General features: G+C 39.2%; 1 protein-coding gene across 3 annotated transcripts in view; it reads right to left on the bottom strand.

Moving 5' to 3' along the window:
* Nucleotides 1–1,919: 1,919 nt before the first annotated feature.
* The window catches only part of LOC112147502, an 11,387-nt gene continuing 1,762 nt past the window's right edge, over nt 1,920–11,544 (bottom strand). The window contains exons 3-22 of one of the 3 annotated variants that reach the window (XM_024273964.2): nt 9,121–10,154; nt 8,983–9,051; nt 8,776–8,905; nt 7,492–7,643; nt 7,349–7,408; nt 7,138–7,271; nt 6,898–7,063; nt 5,912–6,087; nt 5,512–5,658; nt 5,243–5,372; nt 5,044–5,138; nt 4,814–4,977; nt 4,636–4,735; nt 3,882–4,058; nt 3,701–3,798; nt 3,509–3,637; nt 3,340–3,405; nt 3,084–3,195; nt 2,836–2,998; nt 1,920–2,758 (exon numbers count right to left, since the gene is read on the bottom strand). In XM_024273964.2, coding sequence (XP_024129732.1) covers nt 2,588–2,758; nt 2,836–2,998; nt 3,084–3,195; nt 3,340–3,405; nt 3,509–3,637; nt 3,701–3,798; nt 3,882–4,058; nt 4,636–4,735; nt 4,814–4,977; nt 5,044–5,138; nt 5,243–5,372; nt 5,512–5,658; nt 5,912–6,087; nt 6,898–7,063; nt 7,138–7,271; nt 7,349–7,408; nt 7,492–7,643; nt 8,776–8,905; nt 8,983–9,051; nt 9,121–10,154 — 3,473 coding nt within the window. In that variant the 3' untranslated portion in view covers nt 1,920–2,587. Of the gene's footprint in view, nt 2,759–2,835; nt 2,999–3,083; nt 3,196–3,339; nt 3,406–3,508; nt 3,638–3,700; nt 3,799–3,881; nt 4,059–4,635; nt 4,736–4,813; nt 4,978–5,043; nt 5,139–5,242; nt 5,376–5,511; nt 5,659–5,911; nt 6,088–6,897; nt 7,064–7,137; nt 7,272–7,348; nt 7,409–7,491; nt 7,644–8,775; nt 8,906–8,982; nt 9,052–9,120; nt 10,155–11,544 lie in introns of all 3 variants that reach the window. The other 2 variants (XM_024273965.2, XM_024273963.2) reach the window with 2 other exon arrangements.

The following is an 11,544-nucleotide window of genomic DNA, read 5'->3' as shown; positions in this document are numbered from 1 at the left end:
ACGGATCAGGGGTCGCCACAGCGAATCAGCTTCCTCCATTTAACCCTGTCTTCTGCATCCTCTTCTCTAACACCAGTTACCTTCATGTCTCCGTTCACTGCATCCATAAACCTCCTCTTTGGTCTTCTTCTGGACCTCTAGACTCAGCATCCTTCTACCAACATATTCACTGTATCTGTCCTCTGAACATGTCTGAACCATCTCAGTCTGGGTGTCTAACTTTATCTCCAAAACCTCTAACACGTGCTGTCCCTCTGATGTTCTCATTCCTGATCCTTTCCATCCTGGTCACTACCAAAGAAAACTCAGCATCTTTTGTATATTTGAAAGTTGTGGATAATAAACCTACAACATATACATTTTTTAATTTGTACATCCATTTATCTTAAGAACGCCCCAAATCCCCTTCTGTTGGGCGGGGAACACCCAGAACAAGTTTAAACAGACTGACTACATTTTTTTTGCTTTATTTTTTTCATGAAAATAGGAAGAATTAAGGGTGATTTCTTTTTTAATTCAACTGTTTTGATTCTATTAAGGTTCACATTTACCTATTAGTCGCATATGTTTTGATGACAGGTGGGTGGATCCAGCAAAATGGCTGGTGGCAGAAAGACATAATTTCAAAGTGACTGCCATGATTAAGATTTAAAAAAGAGAGAAAAAAATAGATGCACTTTCTCATCTCAAAACACTTTTTTTTAAATCTACTATTCAAATTTCTCGTTTTTGCTTTTTTTTAAATCAGGGGTTTTGATTTTACCATAGCTAAATTTGGGAATGATTTGGGTGTGCCTTTAAGATGGTCAGGCACATGAGTGGACACCTAAGTGGATTTAACTAAACTTTTTCTTTACTTGACATTCTTCACTCAATAGAGAAGACCCACTTCAAGTTTCAGAAGTTGGTCCTAAATCAATGTAGTTCTTTTACATTTTATATTTATTTGATTTACATTTTGTTATTTTACATTTATATTATTTATATTCATATTTAAAATTTGAATCGGGGTTATATTTTTTCAAAAGGATTCTTTAAATATCAGTGATATCAATAAATGGATATTATTTATACATTTGTGCTCATAAGTTTATAACCTTTGAAAGAAATAATGATTTTTATGTCATTTTTCACGTAAGAAGAATGAAAACACGAAAACTTTTTTTCCACTCACAGTTAGTGAGTGAAGCGATTTATTGTCAAAAAATGTTGCTTACCCTTTTTGAATTATGACACCAGAAACCTCTCAAATGACCCTGATCAAAAGTTAACATACCCTGATGACTTTGTTCTGAAAACATGCACATACAAAGGGGTTTGTAAGACAACTGGAAATAGCCATCCTCACCTGCGACCCATTTGTCTGTAATCAATGTGAGTGGACAAAAGGTTTTGGTGTTTCTGGTCTCCTAACAGACCCCTGCATCCTTCATCCAGTTCATCCAATCCATTTCTGGATTCTGAGTCATGGGAAAAGGTAAAGAGTTGTCTAAAAATCTATGGGAAAGGGTAACAGCAATATTAAACCAGAAAGGGATGTAAGAAGTGGAAAAAAAAGGTTAATGTTTTCTGAGAAATCACATATTTAGTATGAGCACAGTTATATTATTCTGGGGTTTCAAACTTGGACTGCAAACTTCGTCCTTTTCTTTTTATGTCATGAGTTTGATGCCATTTTCTGCACAAGGGCTTCAGTCAAACACATCAAACTGAACAAACCTATAGACGAAAAATGGAGCAGCTGCAGCACACAGGTCAGGAATGTTATTTAGACTGCTCCACTTCTAGAACAACAGAGAAACTCAACACTACACAGCAGAGAGCTGCGCACAGGCCAGCACCAGCAGGGCGCGGCATCGACAGGAACAAGGCTACAAAGCCGTCCGACAAAAAGCTCAGTAAGAAGACACTCAGTGGCATCTATATCTCAGCAGGGATGAGCAGAAGCAGTTTAATGAGCAAAAAGAGACAAAAACCAGAGCTCACTCATGCTAAAGACATTCTGGAACACAATGTATGTTGGTGGGACTTAGAATATATGAAGGTGGAACAAAAAGGTACATAAAGGTTTGTACCTAACATCAAAATATATCTGGTTACATTTTATAATGAGAGTCCCTATATTAATGTCAATTAATGCATAAATAAGCATTAATTAAGTACTGTATATCCCTTATCTTTTTTTAAAAAATACTACTACTGAAAATTTGCTTTGTTTGTGAGGCAGCAGAATATGATCTGTTGACACTCCAAAAACTCATTTCAGATGTCAGTACAAAACATTTATTTATTTTATTTAGTATCTGGTTAGAAAAAAACAACCAATAAATTACTTTTAAATAGATTTAAATATTACAAGAGACAACAATAAATGTTTGGATTACTTAAAGATTAATAACTATTTAAAATAAATTACACTACATTCAGGTATTAAAGTAAAAAAAAGCAAGATGCTGATCTTTTCTACCTTTTGTATATATTATAAATGTGAGTAATAGACAGTTTAACACAAAAGCACATAAGGTAAATGTTTCACATGAAATTTGTACAAAATGTTTTTTTTCATGGTAAAAGCAGATTAAACATGTCAGAAACCAAGGTGAGTCCTGCCCCCTAGTGGCTGCATGTTGTGAAGCTTCCTGTGCTGCTGAGCCTTGATCAGGTCAGCAGACAGGCGTTGAGCCATCCGGTCTGCAGTCCTCTTCATGCTGCGGGCCACCTCGATAGCCTGATCCAGGGTCTTGTTCATGTCCACCTCCTGAAATACATGAAATTCTCCTTCAAGAGAAAAACATCTTCAAGACAGCTGATGCTTCACGTTTGAATAGTTCCAACCTTTTGTCCTCTGCATCTGCTCGTCTTAGAGCTTCCTCTGGAGGTCACTGGAGATGATGTCCGCTGGAAGAACACGTTAGTGGGCAGGAGTGCAGTGTCGGACTGGGTAGAGCGCTTTCTATGAACTGCCACAGACTGGATCTGTGGCTCCCGCACTTTATAGCTAATGGGACAGGAAATATTAGAAACAATTTTATATAAACACTTAAAGGTATCACGTTTGTGTGGTGGAGGTGGGAGGGGCTCACCTGGCTGGCAGGCTGCTGGTTGAGCCGCAATGAACCTGGAGGAGAGGCTTCCTGAGAGTGGAAGCTGAAAGAAGAGACCATCTCTCTTTGGAGTCTAAACTCCTGGTGGCTGCTGGGTAGGAAAGGAGATGATTAAACGCGCTACAAGAGCAGAGTCATTCAGAGGAATATTCCACACAGATGAACTTCCTTTTTACTTTTACTGAATTCAAGTAATACTTTTCCTGAGATCAACCTTTAGGTGGAGGTTTCTCACCTTTAGGCCTTTGCTGATCAAACAATGAATCTTCTCCCTGAAGATTTAAGTTTTCCACTCTCCTTCCTGGAGGATCAATAAGTAGATTTTTTGTTCTGGACAGCATAGTCTGATGTTACAAAGTCAGAACAAAAAGATTGACGCATGTCTCAGTGCACATATCTCTGACCTCTTCTGGAGTGCTTAGTGAGATGAAGCTTATCTTGAAACTCTGACAAGGAGTGAACCTGTCTCTCGGCTCTTCTGCTCCCCTCTGGTGAATGGTGCAGAACATCAGAGGAGTTTGTGCGGACAGAACCTTTAGAGAACATGGACGGTTAACAAACCTGTAACGTTTTTGTGTTCTATAAAGGTTGTATACCTGTGCTTTCACTGGAGTCCATGTCCGAAGAGATCCAGTCCTCTGTCCTCAGCTGACTGCTGCTGAGTTCACTCAAAGTTCTCCTGCTGGTTCTGACCCTGAAGGATTTTTGGAAATTACAGCAATCATGGTAACAAATACGTGCAAAACATTTGAGGTTTGTGGAATTTGGAGTTTCTACCTGCTTGACGCTGCTGCTTGGTGGGGCTTGAGTTTACTTCTGCGCTCCTGACGTTCTCGCCCGTACTTTGAGGTGAGATAGTCCATCTTCTTGGCTAGGTGAGGCAGCTGGACCAAACCCTCCTCGAGGTCCTTCTTCAGCTGTGAAACCTCTGACTGCAGGGCCAGGATCGCGTCACTGCTCACACACATGAATATACACAACTACATGGATGGTCAGTGTAGAAAAGAACTCACATTGAGGAATCACCACTTATTATCTGTGAATAATCACAATATGAAACCACACACAAAACTCTACATTTAGAACATTTATTTTTAGTTAGTGCTGTCAATCGATTACAAAAAAAAATCTAATTTGTTGCACTTTGGTGTTGTGATCAATCACGATTATTCACAAAGTTTTACCAGGAAAAAATTATTTGTACAATATGGCACCAGACCATGGATCAAATAGTCCACTTTTGTAAAAAAGGGATCTAAAAAAAAAAAAATAAGAATAAGAAGAAAGTACTAAAAACCGATTGAATATTTATTTATTTTGTATGTGATCATGGTATAAGTGGGATAATACCGGATGTAATGTTTTAATACACACCATGGATGCCTGAACCGCTAAGTTAAAGTGAAGGACTCTCTCTTTGATTAATTTGCGTTAATAAATATTAACGCGTTAATTCTTATATGATAGATTAACACATTAATGTTCACAGCCCTATTTTTTTTATTTTGTTTTTTTCTGTTTTAACACTGACCTGTTGCAAGAGCAGGAGGGCAGTGGGCTGCCCCGGTCTCCAGGATCCATGGCGGTTCGGGGTGTAGGATCAGATCTGTGGTGGACCAGCAGCTCTCTTCCTGTTTCATCAACAGTTGATCTCATTTAAGACTTTTGACTTACTGAATTGTAAACGGTTTTAATCAGGATAAACCAACCTTGCATTCTGAGTGGAGGTTCCTTGCTCTCCAACCACAGCTCCTCTACTCCACAGTGCTGTGTTTGGACGCATGCGTGGGGGCTGGACCACCGACCATTTATCCGATAGTGGATGGCTGTCGGAGGGTTGGAACCTTCACTGTCTGAGCCACTCGTAACCTCGCTATGGGAACAAGAACTCAGTAAAATAATTCTCTTAAGAATTGCTTCAATCTGGTTTTGTTTTTACCTCCCCGTAAGCAGATTTAATTCACCAGAAGCCGACTGAGTCAAGTAGGAACTGCCAAATCCACTGTCTGTCTCTGGGCTTATGATCCTCTGCGTCTAAAAACACAAAACGGAACTTTGGCTGCAATCAAAAAAGCTGCAGGAGATTATTATCTGCAGGTTGTGGAGTCCAGAGCATGGAGCTTTCATCTGCAGCTGACCTGTGACACACATGAGATGGGTGGTGAGGGTTCTGAGAGGCCATGGCTGTCCGAGTCTGCAGGAGCTTCAGAGGAAAAGGAGACCTCCACTGCCAGACTGTCACCCTGATCCCCGACGGGGCTCAGATCACTGCTGCAGCAACAGGAAGTGTACATGTGATGATCAGGAAACGAGGTGATTTGAAGAAGGTAGGATAAATTGAAAAGTCTGAGGGGTTGCATACGATTTAAAACTTGTCATGTTTTTTTATATTAATAAAATTACCAACCTGTTGGCTGCCGACCGCCTCCCTCCTGACTCGGAAGTATGTCCGCTCAGGCATGTAAGGACGTCACTGTCATCTATCACCTCCTGAAAAACGGAGGCCCTGTGCTCCTCGCTGTCTCTCTGGACGTCTGGTTCCTCCACTATGTCCCTAAAAAAAGGGACAGAGGGGAAACCTGCAGACACAGACTCGAACTCTGTTCCTCTGCAGGCTGAAACTGAACACCAGGGCTGCACCTGAAACACTACCTGCCTGCCGGAACGCTTTGAAGGAGACCACTTTAAAACGAGAGCAAACACACATGCAAGCGAAGCCTCTACATATGGTTTCGTCTTTCTTATTTTACTGTACTGTAATTTGAAATCCTTAAAATTTCAACAAAAAAAGCCCAAATGATTTGTACCGTGAACTGTAGCTGCTGAGTCCAATATCGTCATCAATGACCTCACTGCTTTGGATCCATTCGTTCGAATGGACCTCACTAAAGTTCTTCATCTCCTTCAGCTCTTCTTCTTCTTCTTCTTGTTCCACCTGAGAGTCTGTCTCACAGTTCATTGTTTGAAAACCTTCCCCCACCTCCTGAAAGACAGTTTTTTTTTAATGGTTAAAGTCAGTTTTTCCTCTTGCCTGGATAGAATTTGACAACATGTATAGAGATTCAAAGTTTGAATGAAAAGTTTTTTTGTTTTTTTTATCAGTGTGTGAAATTGAAAAGTGCAGTTAAGGCAGTTAGAAATGTTTGTGTTTTTTCTTTGGGAGATGAAGTTTCAGTTTATAAATCATGCATACGAGGACATAGTGATGAACTGTGGTCACTGTTCCCAGAAGTGTTTTAAAGCTTGTGTAAATACATTTGACACATATTGTGGAGATTTTTTATTTTTTTTTAATAAAGTTGTCATCAGTAGAGGGTTTGAGTCCTTACATTTGGACCCTTTCATCCCTAAATGTACATACACTGGGCTGAGGAAGTATTTGTTAATCAGTAATTCTCCAAGTTGTCCCAAAAGAGCTGTCAAAGGACAATATTGTAGATCTAAGCAACACTGAGATGAACAGATCTGCAATAAGCAAACAGCTCAGTGAGAAAGAATCAACTGTTGGTGGAACTTTCATAAAATGGAAGAAATAAACTGACAGTCTCTCTCCACCTTGAGCTCAACGCAAGATTTCTCTTGGAGGGAAAAAAATTATCTTGAGAATGATGAACATGCACAAGAGTTTGTGAGAAACCGTCCGGATGATCCAGAGGATCAGTGAGATCACTGAGGATAAAGTGTGGCAGGATCTTCCAGCCATACCAAACACATCACCAGGGCAACAAAGTAGAAAATGTAAAAAGCATTTCAACGTTCTGGGGTGGACCGAAAACGTCAGTAAACGTGTTACCTGATGCAGGGGTGGAGGGGGTGAGGGGGTGCTAAATGGAGCAGTCTTCATCGTGGGGGTGGAGGATGGGTGGGGTACAGACATCTGCTCGTACACGTTCTTGTCAATCATTTCCTTGATGTCCTCCAGGTTCATCCCGATCCTGAAGATGTCTCCCTCCAGCTGCCTGCACACGCATGGATGGAAGTTAAACCTGAAAAGGATTCTGCTGCCGGCAGCAAAAGCGAGGCCTCTTCACACCTGTCTGGGTCAAAGGTGCCCGTGTTCCTGGACAGACCCATGTAGTTCTGCATCTCCAGAGCTCTGTGCTCCTCCTTCTTACTGATGTATTTGCGTTCCAGGTGGTCCTGAGCCTCCATCATGCTCCTCAAAATCTGACAAAATAGAAATGCGGATGCAGCAGGTGTGGAATAAAATCTTTTTTTGTTTTTGAAGAGTGAATGATAGATACCATTTGCTGTTCATCTGTGCTCACAGTCATGTTGGTAACATTAGATTTAAACTCCTCCGTCTAAAAGAAAAAATTAAAATGCCTTTAGGTGTGTGTTCTTTAAAAAAAATCTTGTTTAAGGAAACAGGTGAAAGGACTGACACCTTCTGCATAAACTGACTGATGATGTCTCTCAGCTCGGCTGTCATTCTCTCGCCGTCACTCTGAACATCTTCTAAATGATTTGACAAAAACGAGTCCTCCTCCTTCATACTTTCATGGTCTGGTTTTTCTCCTGTTTGTTCACAAAGGCTTTCTGAAACAAAGAAAACACACAACTCCTTTACTGTAAATGTTGAAAAAAGGAAATGAAATAAGCCGTCAACAGCAGCATCCTGTGTTTTCGGGTTGGGATCTCTGTTCTTGTTTTACAATTTTCACATGACATTTTTTTTTTTCATTGTTTATATTGTTCACTTTTTTCAGGACAGAATTTGACCAAACTTCTGCCAATATTTTGTTTTGCGTTAAAAATAATTATGCAACGGCTTACTTTACTGTCACAGACCCACCCAGACTCACTTACAATGGTCCAAACCAAAACCACCAGAGGTAAAGTGAGCTTCAGCGTCTTTACCAACAACACTTTGACAAGCAGGACTTGAATCTCCTGATTAGAGGTTGACCGCTCTACCTCTGCACCACCTTTTACTGAAATCTGAATTTTGTACCAAACCTTTACCAATTTAAGTTGGATCTCTTTATAAATTTAAATGTTTTTAAAATTATGTTTAAATTGAAAAGTTTTTGCTTATCTCTATGCACAATATGTGAGTTGGTTTGTATAAAAGTAACTAAAGAAAATTATTTTTTATACTTTTTTTTTTTATTTCTGACAACTAAACTTAAACCTACTAAATAATGTTTTAAATTCCCTTTAAATGTACTTTCAATTGTCATTTTAGGATCAAAAACTCAAGGATAAAAGAAAAACAAGATTAGTTTTTTAATGTGGGTAAACTTGAGTTTCCAACAGATTATTAGGGCTACAAAAAAAAATCAAATGGATATTATGAGATCAAAAATTCTAAATTTACGACTTTTAATTTTATAGATATAAGAATTTTTTTCTTCGAGTTTTTTCACGCAAATTTTTTGCTCGTAAATTTACTAGATTTAAAGTAATAAATGTACGATTTTAAAACATGTACATTTGTGAGTAAAAGTTTACAAAAGTTAGAACTTTATTATTTTGATTTACCAGTTACAACTTTATTCTTTTAATTTACCAGTTATTACTTTTTTCTAATAAATTTACGAGATTTAAAGTCGTAACTGAATTTTGTTGTTCTTGTTTGTAAACTGACTCTAATACTCCATTGTAAGATTTGGACTTTATCGCAAGAAAAAAAATCAAATGAAAAAGAGTGGCTACAAAAGGAGTGTACCTGTTAGTGGAAGATGGGGAGTGAAGCAGTGAAAAAGACTTTTTTCAACACATGTAACTTCTTCCTCTTTGTCCTCATCATTACTTCCTGGATAGACTAAGTGTTGCTCATGTTCCATTAACAGCTGGATCTGTGAAAAAACAGATTGTGCTTACTCCATATTCAGAATAATGCATTTTTCATAACTTATAACTTTTCTTTACTCACTTTGGTTTCTTGTCTGAGTGTGTCTTTCTGATTCTCTCCTGTTGTGTACTTGGTTATTAACTTGTCATCCTAAAATAGACACAAAAGGTTACAAAATGCTTGTAAAACAGATGCAAAACAACCATCTATTGAATCTACCTCCAGTGGAGGCATCGGTGCTGGTGGAGTGTGTCTGAAGACGTAGGCCGTCTCTGAAGGTTGGACAAAGTCCTCCAGGACTCTGCTGATCACGTCTAAGATGTCAGGGGAAGACTGGGCTCTGTGCACAGAGCAGGGAGGGACGGACTTCACGGCTCCACTTGGAGCTTTAGGGATTTTTACCTTAGGAGCAACTTTGGAAAAGTCGGGAAGACGATAGTGAACTTTGCCTTGACCGTATTTAATCTCCCCAAGAGATCTGGTCCGCATCAGAGGAACTCTCTGCTTTTCCTCTTTGTTGTCATCAAGCTCCAACTGATCTGCATTCACGTTCTGAATGCTCGGGTTTGAGCTGTCAGTGGTGGGCGCTTCTCTGTCAGAAGCATTAGATGTTGGATGATCAATTTCCTTTTCTGTCTTCCCCTCTGAGCTTTCATTGTTTGATTTGGAATCACTTCTTTCCTCAGAACTTTCTGTTTGCTTACTCAAACCCGCGGCGTCATTGTGTGTAGAGAAGCTGAGAACGGTGTCGACCACGCTCTCCAGCAGAGACACTTCAGGCAGCGTCTCTGCTTCAATCAGACGTCCGGATCGCAGCAACTCCTCCTGGGAGAAATGCTGGAGCAGCAAATGATTGATGTTCGTCAGATCTGAACAATGCTCGGCCACTTTAGCAGCTGGAGAGGATTCTTCTTCATCAGCATTGGTCTCTTTGTGGATTGATGGAGGATCAGGACTCCCATGAATGGTGTGCCCTCCGTCAGAGTTTTCCTCTGAGCTGGTTGTCTGGTTGAAGTACGGGCTTCCATCATCACCATCGTAGGGTAAATCCTCCTGATCCTCATCACTGGTATTTTCTCCTGATTCTCCACACTCAGGTTTTCTGGGTAACTCATTATGTAAAGTGTTTGGTCTCTGAGGTGACATTTGTAACTTACTGCTCCCTGTTTTTCCTTCAGTCACATTCTCACAGTTACTGCTGGACTGACTGCTCTCAGATGGGGAGTCGTCCAACGCAGACAGCTCTGCACTTCCTTTAATGTAAAGCACAGAAACAGACAGAAATATGTAAAGTCTCACTTATGAACTGGTTTGTGAAAAATCAAAGAGACAATAGTAATGCTTGTTTTTATTACAAGTTTGACAAACTACCTGGACAAAAACTAAGAAGAAGAAGTCATAGAGTAGAATAGAATAGAATAGAATAGAATAGAATAGAATAGAATAGAATAGAATAGAACGTTGTCCCCAAAAAGGGCCATATGATCCAGTTTCCTATTATCGTAACTAAAATCCGACGAGAGCCGCAAAGTCCCCCATCTCAAAGTTAGATAAAAATACACTTTTGTTATTTTTTTAAGACCATTAAGCCGTAATCTCTACAATTTAGTTTTTTTAAGTTAAATTAAATGAACTTCTTTTACTTTTGAAAGCAGCTCATACAGGTTCCTTTCAAAATAAAACGCATTCGCTGCTTGACTAGATTCTTCAGCTGCAACAGATTTGCTTGATGTTCCTTCATCTTTTTCTCCTCTTACTATTGAATATAAACACTAAACTTTGGTGTAGAATACAAATATATGTTTTAAACTAAATGCAAAAAGATGATGTCATTCTAAAAATCAATGTCTGTTAGATAACTAATAGACATCTATTGTATTGGACTGAACATCTCTGTTTTACTACTCTATTAGATGTCTACCAATGCTGTTCTAGATATATAAGTCTACTACACGTCTTTCTGTAGACAACTAATCTTTGGACATTTTTAGATGTCTATTAAAGAACTTTTAAAAACATTTAGTTGATATAAAATAGAACAGCCATGCCAAGCATGTTTCTATCATTGTGACGTTGATAGGCCGTCATCATTTTTCTCCTCTTACTATCAAATTTAAACATGATAAAATTGGTGTGTAGAGTCCACTTTTTTTCCTAATCTAGATGTAAATGAAAGTCTGGACTTTTAGAACTAACAGAGACTGAGACTGTTTAACCCCGGGTGCATTTCTGGAGAAATGTTTGTTACTTCTTGGAATGTAGAACATTGTGATTGGTGCATTTCTGGAGAAAAGTTTGTAACTTCTTGGAACGTAGAACGGTGTGATTACTAGTCTACAAACGAAAAGACTGCATGTTGGCATAGTGGTTAGCTCTTTCGCTTTGGAGTGAGAAGAACCGGGTTTAAATCCCACCTTTCTGTGTGAAATGTGCATGTTCTGCCTCTACAGGAGTGGATTCTCACCAGCTTCCTTCCACAGCTCAATAACACGTTCCACAGATTAACTGCTGTCTGCAAATTAGGGCTGCCACGATTAGTCGACTAATCGATGACTAATCGATTATTAAATTAGTCGACGACTAATTTAATAATCGATTAGTCGTTACTTTATATTATATGGAGTCAGAGTGTAGTAAAGTTAA

This window comes from Oryzias melastigma, linkage group LG17 (genome assembly GCF_002922805.2).
Source record: "Oryzias melastigma strain HK-1 linkage group LG17, ASM292280v2, whole genome shotgun sequence".
NCBI lineage: Eukaryota > Metazoa > Chordata > Actinopteri > Beloniformes > Adrianichthyidae > Oryzias > Oryzias melastigma.
Note: the sequence above shows the minus strand (reverse complement) of the source record. Positions and strands in the feature narration are given on the sequence as shown.